At 39.8% G+C, this 14616-nt stretch overlaps 1 protein-coding gene across 1 annotated transcript in view; it reads left to right on the top strand.

The window, feature by feature from the left end:
* The window catches only part of fasn (fatty acid synthase), a 67447-nt gene extending 63404 nt beyond the window's left edge, over positions 1–4043 (top strand). Inside the window, exons 40-42 of the mRNA XM_076298708.1 lie at positions 117–215; positions 2089–2340; positions 2879–4043. Of these exons, the coding sequence (XP_076154823.1) occupies positions 117–215; positions 2089–2340; positions 2879–3001 (474 nt within the window). The 3' untranslated portion in view covers positions 3002–4043. The remainder of the gene's footprint in view (positions 1–116; positions 216–2088; positions 2341–2878) is intronic.
* The last annotated feature ends 10573 nt before the right edge of the window (positions 4044–14616 follow it).

Here is a 14616-nt window from a genome sequence, read left to right as displayed (position 1 = left end):
TTTTGTGGCTTGCGCTGAGAAACAAGTAGTCCACCACATCAAAGTTTTAAATGTTCTATAGCAACGTATTGCTACGTATTGGATTTATATCTATCATTTCTTCTACCCCTGTGCAGAGCTACAGAGCAAAGCTGACCCCTGGCAAAGAGTCAGAAGCTGAGACCGAGGCCCTCTGTGCCTTCATCCAGCAGTTCACAGGAATTGAGTACAACAAGGTAAAAAGACCCATACAATTCTTACAGGTACACCTCAATCATATATTGTATGTTCCCCAAACATATCCTTATTGTGGCAGTACCATAGCCTGGGAGAGCCCAGATGAACCTGTTGGCGACTTTGAATTCACACTGCAGGTCAGTCTAGCAAGGAGGCCATTATTTCACACAAACATAGGTCACAGACCACTTGGAGGTACAAACAATATCAGAGTTTTGGTTGATTTGACCATCAGTTAACTTCGAAACAGGCATTTTACTTTGGATAGACAATAGCAATATAGGAGTAATTAACATCAAAAAATCTAGACCGGAGTAACTCAACATTTGAAAGAATGTTACAACATGTGAAAGAATTAGGGATGCAACGGTACACGGTATATTATTGAACCGACATGAACCGCGGTACATCTGTAACTTATGATTTGCAAACGTTATATCATTGTGCTGTGCAAACTACACAAACGTTAGACATTCACAAGACACCTACAGAAAACCAGTGCATGGGCCCTCACACCGCTGCAACCTATCCGTGCTTCCCTGCTAATGTAGCAAAGCACCAATAGGTTGATGCACTCTGTATGCAAATGAGTTCGACAAACAACAGCTGCTCCAACGTGAATGGACTGGAGCTTAGCGAGAGACTGACACTAATTTTGAGAAGGTGCTGCTGTCTGTCATCCACTATAAGAGAATATTTAGAATTTCAGTACAAACTGAAGACTGTAAAGTTTAAACAAACAAAGTAGGCTAGGCCTACAGCCCACAAGCATTAGGCCTACTTTGCTAATACAGTCAACCGGAGTGGACGTTTCTAATGTGATGTAGTAGCCTATCGCCCAGCAGGATTTCTTTGCTAGTAGCCTGCAACGAGAATCTGTTTCTCACTGTCAATACAGTTGTTTGCTGCCAAAAAACATGTCTTTCAAATGTATTTAAAGTGAAACTAGGAAGTTTAATGGGTTCCTCCACCCCATTCTTTCCATGTTTCATAGGAATTCGGCCGGTAACTTGGCACCGTCCTTATAGCACCAAAAACATCCTTAATATCTCCCAGATAGGATAATAAAAGCTGGAGAGTCTCATTTGCAGTTATATTCAATAATATCAGTAATGTCCCCTCCACACACATTTAGGCAGCAACGTAACTTTTGAATTCTATGAAACATCACAGTGAGCGAAATTTAAAATAGATTGACACAGGGTTACCCCAGCTCTCTCCACTGATAGTTTGAACAAAGCAGTTGAAAACTACCCTATAGCTAAAAACTAAGCCTAGTCAATCAGTCACGCTACCATTTTTTTTGTCTATAGGCAAAATATATGTAATTGTTTGAATCAGTAGGGGTTTTTTTTATATTAAAATACCAAAACCGCACTGTTAGCATGGCCCACTAACCGTGCCGTGGCATCCCCTATAGGCCATTGTAACACCCTCTTCCAACATTCCAAAAACAACAGGCACCAATCACAATTGCTTGTCTGGCATAGGGCGGGCTTTATATGATGACCGATACGATAAGTTTAATGCACCAATTTAAGTTTAATTTCACTGCTGGTTACGCCCCTGGAAGTCAATGGAGCCTCTCCAGAGCCACTCTCAATCGTAATTGAGATAGGCGGTGGTGTCAAACGAGGCTAGTAGTAGCATTTCTTGCAGACATAATGCTGAAAATGTAGACCACAATTAGATAAGTACGAGTAAGATGAATGCAAAGTCATATACTAAAATACATTTTTGGGGGGGTTATAAAAATACATTCTCATGGCAAAAAGAATGAACGTATATCCTGTCTACTAATTATAAAGATATTTAAATTTTTGCAAAGATTACTGTGAATGAACTAAAAATGAAAAATCTGTCTTTTACTAGCTGTTGGAGACTCTTTTGCCACTGTCAGACTTGGAAGCAAGAGTGAATGTGGCTGTAGACCTAATCACCTCCAGCCACAAGAACATCAGCCGCCAATCACTACACTTTGCTGCTTCAACCTTCTACCATAAGTTGAAAGCTGCAGACAGCTATGTACCTGCCACCAAATACCATGGCACCATCACCTTGCTGAAGGCCAAGACCAGTAGCGATTACGGAGAAGGCCTTGGGGCAGACTACAAGCTCCATGAGGTGATATTTCAGATATTTTACATTATAGCAGATGATTGTTTTCTGAAGAAAAAAAAAGTGTACAAATAAAACACAGTTTAAATTATTTGTGAGTGCTGAATCTGTTAAATGAGCAAAACCAATTTTAATATCAGGCTCTGTACAGTTAAATTCAGTTAAATATTGTTTTAAGTGACTATTTCCTGTATACAGTAACTGGCAGGATGGCTATAGATCAGTTACAGCAGCAGGCCTACACAATAAACATATGTGTGCAAGAACACAATGATCAATGTATGGACTGTTAAGCTTGCATTAATGTGAGTTCTTCTTGTTGATGGCAATTTGTGCATTGTCTCAAGATGGCAAGTTATATTTTACAGAGATACACGTTTTCCCAGCAAGTATTTTCTCATGTGTAAGCACCATTGAGACATGTGACCCTTAGTCTAGGAGACACTAGTCTCTGGTAGTCTCCTTTCAGACTGTTATGTTATGATTATATATATATATATATATATATATTTATTAACTTTGAGTTGTGTCTTATCCTTGACAGGTCTGTGATGGGAAAGTGTCCGTTCAGGTCATTGAAGGCGATCACCACACATTCCTGGAAGGTGAAGGAGTGGAGTCCATCACTGGTATTATCCACAGCTCACTGAAACCCATTACCATATAAAGGAGGGCTGACATACTGGCTTTATTTGACAGCTTACTCGTCATTCCAGCATGCTTCCTAAACATCACTTTGTGAGATCATCTCAGTTCCCCAACATCATTTCTCTATTTGTGACCAAAAACTCATCTCTGGCTTCTAGATTGTTTCTCTTTAATTGCTCAAAAAAGGATTTGGGTAGTCTTGTTACAGGTGTTGCATTGTTACATTTTATGTTGATTTAATGCAAGTCTTGCACAAATGGAGTATGTCAATATCATGTCAGCATGAACTGAGTGTATCAACAGTTGTAGAAGATTAATGTGTCTCTTGAAAAGGGATCAATAAAAGATGACTGTGTCTCTTAAAAAGGGATCATGTTTAAAGAATAATACCTACAGGTATCATTAGTCATACACATCCCTATTGTATCATGTTTTTGCAGTGATTCCCATTCATCATTCCCAAAATCTTGTTTTTTTTTTTGGAGAAGTTTACATGGTACACTGTTGAAAGGAACAGTTGTAAGTGGGTCAATAACTATTATTTGAAAAGAAGTATTTGGTCTGTTACATGTATAATTGTGTGACAGGTAAACAATGCCGCTTTAAATTGCTTATCTATCTAATCAATAGGATAACTTGTAATGTTTTGCATAGTGAGCTTACCCAAAAATTGACTATTTTTTATCCACAGTGAATGTTGTGATGTATATGTGAAAGTCACCTGTGGAATTAGTTCAGTCATTATAGGTCAACTTTTAGGCATATAGCTGTGATTTTTTTTGTAGATTAACACTGCTCTGTCAAAGTCATAGAAATGTGTAAGTACCATATTTTATTTTTTATGGTTGAATACAACAAAGTGGGATTAGTTACTTCTGGCACTAGTCTCTTGGTCTTTCTGAGATTTTTCGGCAAGTCTATGACGAATGCATCAACTTCTGATTTAGTGTTGTGAATTGCTGCAAAAGTTGTCAAAAAAGGTTTGTAATTCATTTTTATTTTTTTATTGTAATTTTTCAAGTATTTATTGCACTAGTCTCAATTAAATGCTACCACTAACAGTTCAGTCTGATGTGTCCTGTTTTTACTCTCGTTTACTCCATAAGACCCTTTCATGTAATACTCAAATAATTACCTTTTAGAAATGGTGAATTGTAAAGTTGAAAAGTGTACACCAGAGGTCGTCAAATGGCGGTCCGAGTCCGGACCCTGACGTGATCCTATCCGGACCCGGACCATAATAGCCTAATTTAGATTTTCACGTAAGATTTCAAAGCTGCACTAAATGTTTTGTAGGATAACAGCATTTACTTCAGTAGCCTCAGGAACCATCATTTTGCCTGCTGCTACTCAGCCAGTGAAATTTGCTTTCTTGCTTTCTGTGCGTGCAAGTCGAGTCAGAGTAAAGTTACTATGGTGAAGAGACTCACTGATGGCCTGAAACGAGCGAGGAAACTGAACGTGTCCAAAACCAAGGATATGGTGATTGATTTTAGGAAGTCTGCACATCCAAGCCTACTGAGATAAGGGGACTGGAGGTGGAGCTAGTTGACAAATATCTCGGAATGGTGCTAGATGAGTTCCCAGACTAATTCAGAAGCCATCTATAAGAAGGCCCAACAGTGTCTACTTTTTAAGAAAAATGAATTCATTTAATGCCCAAATAGCAAAATCAGATTGGCAGATAGCGGACCGCTGGTGGTAGGCTATGCCGCTGCTGGTGTGCCACTTGTGGTCCGCCGTTGGACCACCATTTCTTAATATTCATGACAAGTTAAATTTAAAGAAAAGTTATTAAAATTATATATGGAGTATAACTGAACAAATAAAAAATATTTTAAACCAGTAGTGGCAAAATATTGAGCAATTTGTCTGCAACCCGCCAGCGGACCGCCAGAGAACCAATGAGCAAAATGCCAGCGGACCGCCAGCCTCTTGCAATCTGGGATGTATGCACAAACATGAATGACATTATTTTATAAATATTTTATCGAGTCAGTTTGTGCCCCGCGCTCCCCTACTAACACTTTTTGGTTATGGCTAAATAATTCTAAAATCATTTGAGTTCCACTAGTTATACTTTTTAACAAGCAACATACATCTGTTACATATGCACTGGAAGTTTGTTTGTAGGAGCTACTGTTCTTTTACAATTCCACCGAGAGTGGCGATAGGTGAAATGTTACAACCTGACCCATACGCGGGGTTAGTTGTAACACTCATCCCAAAGGCTGTTTAATTAAATTAATTCAATAAATGTATCTGAATGTGTATGATGGAATAGGATCTGACTATTTATGATACATAAGTCATGAACTAACAACAGACGTGTGTCGAAATTTGACTTAATTTTCTATACGGAGAAATAACATGAGAAATATGCGCCAATGGAAGCTAAGAGTCTAACCAAGGTCAATCCTGCCAAGAAAAGCCCTCAAACCTGAAAACATGACGCAAAATGCAAAACACCACAAAAACTAACTAAACTAACACGCGCATATTTTTGTATTGCAACATTATACAGTAGGAGTGGCTTAGTTGTAACAGCGCGTTACAACTAACCCCGCTGGGTCATTTTTAGCCTACAAGACGGTTATTAAGATGATACAAGTGTCAGGATTACAAGTAGGCCTACAGGACCCATGCGCAAGACTCTCTAACCAAAAACACACTTTATTAACTAACAAACTTTACAAACTACTTACATACATACCGGACTTGGACTCAACGAAACAGAGAGACGATCCGACAGGGAACAGAGAAACAGGAGGGTAGAAATACACATACCAATTAACAGAAAGACAGAGGACTGGACGAAACCAACAAGACAATAACAGGGAACAGGTGAGGAGGCAGAAATGGAGGGAAAACTAACTGAAAGTAATTGTGGTGAATAATTACTTAATATTAATCTTAGACTGGCGAACTTCAGGAAAACTCAGGAATCAGGTTTATTCTGTTACAAGCTGAGAGGGTACAAAAAAAAATCTATGGTCTATGTAGGCCAATCCCAGGCCTGAAAGGCCTAGGTTGGCCTGTAGCCAACTCCTCCTCTCTTCCGCTCTACATCCTTAGTCGGACAATCCAAAATCTGACAAACGTTGCAATTTAGTTACTTTTAAATGCTTTAAACAAAGAACAAAATGGCGCCAAGAACAAGCCCACATGATTGGTTCTCCAGTTGGCATCACACACCTACTCACACCCACTTCACACCTATCTGAATGGCATGAGGAGAGATATCTTATATATCAGAAATATCACTTATAGAATGTTCCAAACATTCTCACAATCAAATCATTACAATCCTTGTACTGAGTCTATCAGAATGATACCAAACATGAATACATTTACATTTCATGACACATGGATACATTATATCAAGGTAATATCCTTTGTCCTGTGTAACTAACCAGCACATTAGCATTCCATTGGGGGAGGGGATGGTGTCTTTGTTTAAAACCAAGAAGGGTTACATGGCTAACTAAAAGTAGTCTTGAAGTTAAATTATTATCCATTTTAACCATACATTTGTTGCTATCAAAACAAGACAGGAAGCACAAACCAAATAAGGAGATGGGGCGGAGACAAAGACAGGTGACAGGCAGGTAACACAAAGCACATGGGGAACAGGCAAAAACAAACACAGGACAATACACAAAATGGCCACCAGGGTGGCACAAACTTAATCCGGGCCAGATCCTGACAGTACCCCCCCCTCAACGGACGCCTCCTGGCGTCCCCAAAGTCCAACCAGGGTGGGCGGAGGGGGCCTGGACGGAGGGACTGGTCCGACAGACCGTAAACACGGGGCAGGCTCGGGCCGGCTCAGGCAGAGGCGGGGCCGGAGAGTCAGAGGTAGGCGGAACCGACTCGGGCAGAGGCGGGACCAGAAAGTCAGAGGGAGGCGGATCCGGCTCGGGCAGAAGCGGGGCTGGACAGACAGGGAGAGACTGGGCTGCAGGCGTGGCGTCGGGAGACTGGGCTGCAGGCGTGGCGTCTCTGGGCTGGGCACCGGAACGGCGGACTCAGCTGCGGGCGCAGGAGCAGACGCCTCTGGGCTGGGCGCAGGAGCTGGCATGGTGTCGGATGACAAGGTTGGCCGACGCTTGGCACGTCTCCTTCTGGAGGGAGCCTGAGGGACCTGGATGAGTTCTGGGGGGAACTGGAACTCCTCAGGCTGGGGTTCTGGACCTGAAGCGGCCGGCTGAAGGCGCAGCACACCCAGCCTAAGCCCCTGGCAATGAGCTGCAGGGGCAGGGTCAGGCAGGAGACTAGCAGCCTCAAAAACTGGGTTACTGGAGGGACCAAGGAGGGACTAAAGGCTCTTACCCAGACCTGACAGCTGGTCGGCCAGGGTAGCCATTCCTGGAACCTTCAGTAGCCAGGGCCTTGAGGAAATAGTCCTCTCCATTAAGGTAACGATAGCATGCCGGCGATCCAAGTCAGTGGACTTCCCTAGCTCAGAGTTGAGCCTGCTGAGCGTGTAATCCACTTGACTCAGCTCCTCCATCGGGAAATCAGAGTCTGCTGGGTCCATTCCTGGTCGGATCGTACTGTCAGGATTACAAGTACAGGACCCATGCGCAAGACTCTTTCTAACCAAAAACACACTTTATTAACTAACAAACTACTTACATACATACAGGACTTGGACTCAACGAAACAGAGAGACGATCCGACAGGGAACAGAGAAACAGGAGGGTAGAAATACACATACTGTACCAATTAATAGAAAGACAGAGGACTGGACGAAACCAACGAGACAATAACAGGGAACACGTGAGGAGGCAGAAATGGAGGGAAAACAAACAAGACAGGAAGCACAGACCAAATAAGGAGATGGGGCGGAGACAAAGACAGGTGACAGGCAGGTAACACAAAGCACATGGGGAACAGGCAAAAACAAACACAGGACAATACACAAAATGGCCACCAGGGTGGCAAATACTTAGCAGTCCGGGCCAGATCCTGACAACAAGATTGGAGTCAGTGAGCTGCACCCACAACTCAGTAATGGAAAGACAAGTACCACCTAGACATTTACGTTGATGTCTTCAAAAGGCGTTTTGCTGCAGATCTACGTGGAAACACGTTCATACTGACTGAACATTTGTGGAACACCGTCTCATAGTAGTGTGATTAACTGACCAATAGCATGCCTCGATCAACCCCCTGCAAATAGGGAAAAAGTCCGTGTTACATTTGACCCCGCGTTACTTTGTGCCCCGCGCTCCCCTACCTATCTTCTCCAGGCCCGGGGTGGAGAATCGGGAGAATTATCGGTGGGCCGCTTCAATTTTGGGCCGGTCAAGGAAAAACATATTGACATTTGTCACGTATTTTCTCTTAAAGTAAGCTACTAGGCTAGATTAGATTCAACTTTATTGTCATTGTGCAACAATGAGAAGTTTGCCAATAGTGGCAAATGTCTTCACCAGTGATTTGCCACCACATTTAGCCAATAATGGCAAACTTCCAGTGAACTTATTCAAAAATAAGCTCACTTGAAGCAACTGGAATCCATGCATTTCCAAAGAATTATTTTTGGAATCTGATCCCTTATCATACCTGTTCATTCGTACTCGTCGCTCGACTTATCGTGACTAAATTCAAGATGGCGGCGAACGGTAAACTTCCTAAAGGTACTGTCTGTATAAATCGTCTTGTAAATAAACTACCAGTGCCTTTTCAAAGTTCTCAATGTCTCGTTTTAAATGTCAAGGCCCTCAGAAGTCTACCAATGAAGTGTGGAGCTACTTTGAGCCTCGTAAATGGTGTAAAACAGTGATTTATTTACATGGCTAGGCCGATGCCCGAGGCAACCCCATCGAAAAACTGTTGGTAGCATCGGCTAACTAGCGCCAGATTTCGGAGTGCAGGGGACAAGCCTTGATGAGCTATGAGACATATAGAGTGAGAGCAGAGCTAACAAACGTTCAGAAAAAGTCCTGTTGGCAAATTTGAGGAAAAGTCGGTAAAGGGATATTGTATTGATTGATTGTATTTCACACAATTTGAGGGTGCTGAATTCAAATATTTTGTTTACCAAGCTCAATTTTGAGTTTTAAGCTTGCTAATTAGCATAATTAGCATAATTCACATACTTTTTGGTTTTGCCATCAGATATCATAGGAATTGCAAAAAATAAGACATTCATATACTTTTTATGTATCAGATATGTTGTGGGACAGGACAGGAATTACCCCAATGACCCTCAAGTAGCAAATGAAAATAAGCTAAAATTAAAATATAAATTGAAATAATAGCTAAAATTCAGTATGACGTTTAGAAGCAAAATAGATTCCTTGATAATAAATTGATAGAATAGTAAGTGACTGCTCATTTTTCTGTAGAAAGTACTTTGTCACTAACTATTATGAACAGTTGTCAGTCTTTACAGAGGATTTACACTGTATTTTTTTTACTGTAAAGGCGACTGTGCTTGTCTAGTTAAAGCATCTCACTGGTGCTCTTTCCTATCATTCAAATCCCAGCCATGCAAAAAAATGGAAGAGTGTGCATGTTTGAGGGTTGCTGAAGAGTGCTATGGAGATTGCATTATTTGCAAATAAAAATAAAATTTAGACAAGATATCTTTTATAGTGCAACAAAAAGAAACATTCTCCAGTGCATCATTACTGCATATGATTCTGAAAGGGAAGTGGACCTAGGACAAATCCTCAGCTATACATTAATAACTGATTAATGTCCCTGTACTGTAGCTATTGCAGATAGCGATGGTTATTTGTGAAGTGGAAATAAGTCATCCTTACTCAAGTGCTGTCTAGCAATGTGGAATGTCCAGTAGTGATCACTGCAAAAACTGCTCATTCAACACTGGTAATAGATGCTCAAGATTTAGTTATGTCTTTAGGGCACCCATCTGACTGCAGCACATTAAAGAAGTATGCAGGAAAGTTTGTAAGAAACTTTTGTATTGTTATTTGGTATTTGTTATGTGGTAGCAAATTATGTTGACTATCAAAGAAATAGACCTAATGTAGGAATGCACACAGATATTGCAACAGATACAGTACGCTCAGGCCAATCCAAACTTTTCTCTTTTGTTGTTCCTCGTTGGTGGAACACACTGCCAGTTCCTACAAGGGCAGGGTCATCCCTCTCCATTTTCAAAAAACTCCTGAAGACCCAGCTCTTTAGAGAACATATCCTCTCATAGCACCACTTACAACAAGTATTGCTGATCCTAGCACTTACCATCCGTCTTGAACTGACACTCAACTGTTTAAAAACAGCACTCACTGATGCACTTATTCTTACTGTACTCTACCGTTTTTAAATTGTCCTAAAATTGTTGAGAGAATTGCTTTAAAACCTAACTGTTACCATGTTGTTAGTCGCTTTGGTTAAAAATGTGTCAGCCAAATGTAATGTAATAATGGTGTAGGCCTATTTGATTAAGACCCAAAGAGTGGTTGAAACGTACTTATTAAATTACACTGGAGCAAAGAAGACCATCTTCACTTTTTTCCCTTTGCAACTGTCAAAGAAATCCCATAAAAACAGGAAGGCCTAGGGTAGCCTACATCAGATGGCCTAAAGATTAGGCTCTTCTGAATAGCATTAAGTGATTTGCATGCAGTAATTTGAACACTGACCTTGATCTAGCCTACTTTGGCTATTTAAAGGTAATTTATTGCCAAAACATCACACAATATAAATGAGCTATAACAAACAATAAAGGACTTAATCACACACAAACTACTATTTTATCTGACTACAAAAATAATAATTATGTAGGAAGTTTAGAAGTTTGAAACCCAGAATTGACCAAAAGTGCACCAAATTCAACACAAATGACTCAATACACTTGGAGGAGGCCTGCGTCCTTTCTTTTCCAGATATTTTAGAATTTCGATATCGCTTCAGTATCGAGTATCAAGATATTTATGGCAGGTATTGTATCGAAGTCATAATCATGACAACACTATGCCAGAGCCACTCTGTTTTCTAGATGTTGAGGATCGGAGGCTCTACCACCAACAAGTTATTACACGTTATTACATGAAATTATCACGTTATTTCATGATACTGATATTTTCACGTTATAACGTGAAAATATCATGTTATTTCAAGATATATTTTTACGTTTTTACAAGATATATATCACGTTATTACATGAAATTATCACGTTATTCAAGATAATGAAACTAAACAAAACGAGAGGCAAGAATAGGATATGCTCGTTTACACGACTCAATCAAATTCTATTTTAAGCTCGCAAGACATTCTCATTATTGAACACAGTGGATGATATTTATAGGCCTATAGTGTATGCGAACACCCAAGTATTGTCCAGAATAGTCTGCACCTGTGTGCAGTAGGCTAGCGGAGTGGCAATCGGGAGAGTCGGGAGGATTCCCGGTGGGGCCGGATTACTGTAGTGTGATCTCAAAAAGCGCATGCTATTGCTGTTTGAATATTTTCTTTGCTGTGCTCTCCAGCAGCCTGCACTGTGCGACTGCAGCGCTTCACTTCTCACTTTCTGTGTCCCTTCCCCACAGCCTTAGAAATGACAGCGATGACCTGACATGCAGGCTACCGAGCCAGAGCGGTCTATACATTCACCCACATTGCATGAAGATTTGCATATTTATCAAAGCCCTTTCTCCCTCTTGCGTCAAGTTAGCGAAAGTTTTATTTATTGTGTTGATAAGAAGATAAAGCAGAACTATCAGGCTGTCTGAGCCATATATATACAGTCTATGGTGTGAGCAGGCTATCCTGCACAGAACCTCTCTATCGGCCTCCTTTTCAGAAGCTCTCTGCCGATACACACACATCCCTCTTCGCTGCTCCTCAGTCAGCTGGGAATTGACCACACACACAGCCTACACACTCATACACACATGCACAAAAACAAACACTCATCAAGCAGCACTGTAATAGCAGTCAGGGTGCAAGTTCATAGACACGACTAGTTATAATTTATGCCAGCCATGAGCTCTCGTGTACGGAAGCGTATTGCTGCCACACTAAAAGAAATAAAAAGGCTCAGTATTATGTAATTACGTGAAAAGTTTCTTGTTATAACAAAATCTTTTTCACGTTTTAACAAGATATGTATCACGTTATTACATGAAATTATCACGTTATTTCATGATAATGATATTTTCACGTTATAACGTGAAAATATCATGTTATTTCAAGATATGATATTTTCACGTTATAACGTGAAAATATCATGTTATTTCAAGATATGATTTTTTCACGTTTTTACAAGATATTTATCACGTTTTTACATGAAATTATCATGTTATTTCAAAATAACTAAACTAAACGAGGCCACGAGAGCTCATGGCTGGCATAAATGATAACTAGTCGTGTCTATGAACTTGCACCCTGATTGCTATTACACAGTGCTGCTTGATGAGTGTTTGTTTTTGTGCATGTGTGTAGGCTACGTGTGTGGTCAATTCCCAGCTGACTGAGGAGCAGCGAAGAGGGATGTGTGTGTATTGGCAGAGAGCCGCTGAAAAGGAGGCCGATAGAGAGGTTCTGTGCAGGATAGCCTGCTCACACAGCCTGCTAGTTCTGCACAGTGCAGGCTGCTGGAGAGCACAGCAAAGAAAATATTCAAACACCAATAGCATGCGCTTTTTGAGATCACACTTAATCAGGACGGCCCCACCGGGAATCCTCCCGACTCTACCGATTGCCACTCCGCTAGGCTAGCCTACTGTACACAGGTGCAGAATATTCTGAACAATGCTTGGGTGTTCGCATTTAATAGGCTATAGGCCTATAACAATATCATCCACCGTGTTCAATAACGAAAATGTCTTAAACCGAGCTTAAAATAGAATTTGATTGAGTCATGTAAATGAGCATATCCTATTCTTGCCTCTCGTTTCGTTTAGTTTCATTATCTTGAATAACGTGATAATTTCATGCAATAACGTGATATATATCTTGTAAAAACGTAAAAATATCATATCTTGAAATAACATGATATTTTCACATTATAACGTGAAAATATCAGTAGGCCTATCATGAAATAACGTGATAATTTCATGTAATAAAGTGATACATATCTTGAAAAAGGTATTGTTATAACAAGAAACTTTTCACGTAATTACATAATACTGAGCCTTATTATTTATTTTAGTGTGGCAGCAATACGCTTCCGTACTTGTGGCCTTGTTTCGTTTAGTTTCGTTATTTTAAAATAACGTGATAATTTCATGTAAAAACGTGATAAATATCTTGTAAAAACGTGAAAAAATCATATCTTGAAATAACATGATATTTTCATGTTATAACGTGAAAATATCATTATCATGAAATAACGTGATAATTTCATGTAATAACGTGATACATATCTTGTTGAAACGTGAAAAAGATATTGTTATAACAAGAAACTTTTCACGTAATTACATAATACTGAGCCTTTTTATTTATTTTAGTGTGGCAGCAATAAGCTTCCGTACTCCTTTAATAGTGTCCACTGTAAAATACCACATATATTACCTTTGAGGCCTAGGCTATTTTCAGTGTAATTTTACTACCTTTTCTTTTAAGCTCTTATCTTGTGTAGCAGCCAGTAATGTAATAACAACCAATAATGTAATAATGACCAATAACATTATAATTTTAATGTAATAAAGCCAGTATGTTATTATTTACTATAAACAAACAATTTATAACTGTGTGTAGGCCTACAAATGCTTTACTAATGAGAAATAATGTATGAGCAATACTTTACAAATGATGAACAAACCATTTACTAATAGTTTACAAATGCTTAACAAAATGATGAATTGTGTTTAGTTATTATAAAATGTTACCAATAGTTTTCTTTGCTCAAACTAGGCTTCCATGTGATAGTGCTTTGATTCACTTAACTTGGGTGTGAAATGTCTTGTCTTGTGAATCATTAGAATTCACATTCATTCTCATAGTTGTGGCCTCCAAGGCACTGCTCAGAAAGGTTGGTGATCTGGTGCTGGTTGTGGATGGGTGCTACAGAACCTGAGTCATCCTGGACTTCTTCCCCCATTCCTTCCAGCCTGTCGCAAAATCGGCCTTCTTCCACCTCAAAGCATCTCCTGTTTCCAAGATGTTTTGCGGGACACCGTAACACCGGCACACATGAAACTAAACAAGCATGTAGCTCCACTAGGGTGATAAGGTACAGTGGCTTTAAGCCCCTTACAGTTTAGAAATTTGTCATGCATTTAGGTGTCATCAGACGTGCATTTGGGTGTGACCAAAGTATTTTTTTGTTGCATCATATAAAACATTGCACACACATTACATTTATTTTTATTAATTTAACTGACACATACGCACACACACACAAACTGTGATATAGTGTAATATGTTTTTAATCTCACTTTTGTAGTTCAAGAAGTTCACACTGTTTATACTGTTGTGTTGAGACTAGTAAGACTTGAGACTAAGAAAGAGTTGCAAAAGCAACGGATGGCCTTGGGTAGTATGACTTGTGGTTTTAAACTAATACTACTAATAATAACATGTATTATTAAGTAATTATAAATACAATCTTAACAGACTGAATATGTTGATATTTTACTTTTGATTGAGTCTCTGGATTACTGATGGCACAAAAATATGTGAATCTAGTCAAAGTGGCATGTGTGTTAGGTG

Source organism: Alosa pseudoharengus, unplaced genomic scaffold (genome assembly GCF_046254945.1).
Source record: "Alosa pseudoharengus isolate Yale_2024_CS ecotype anadromous, Long Island Sound unplaced genomic scaffold, YU_APseudo_1.1 YU_APseudo_1.1_scf_21, whole genome shotgun sequence".
Taxonomy (NCBI): Eukaryota; Metazoa; Chordata; class Actinopteri; order Clupeiformes; family Clupeidae; genus Alosa; species Alosa pseudoharengus.
Note: the sequence above shows the minus strand (reverse complement) of the source record. Positions and strands in the feature narration are given on the sequence as shown.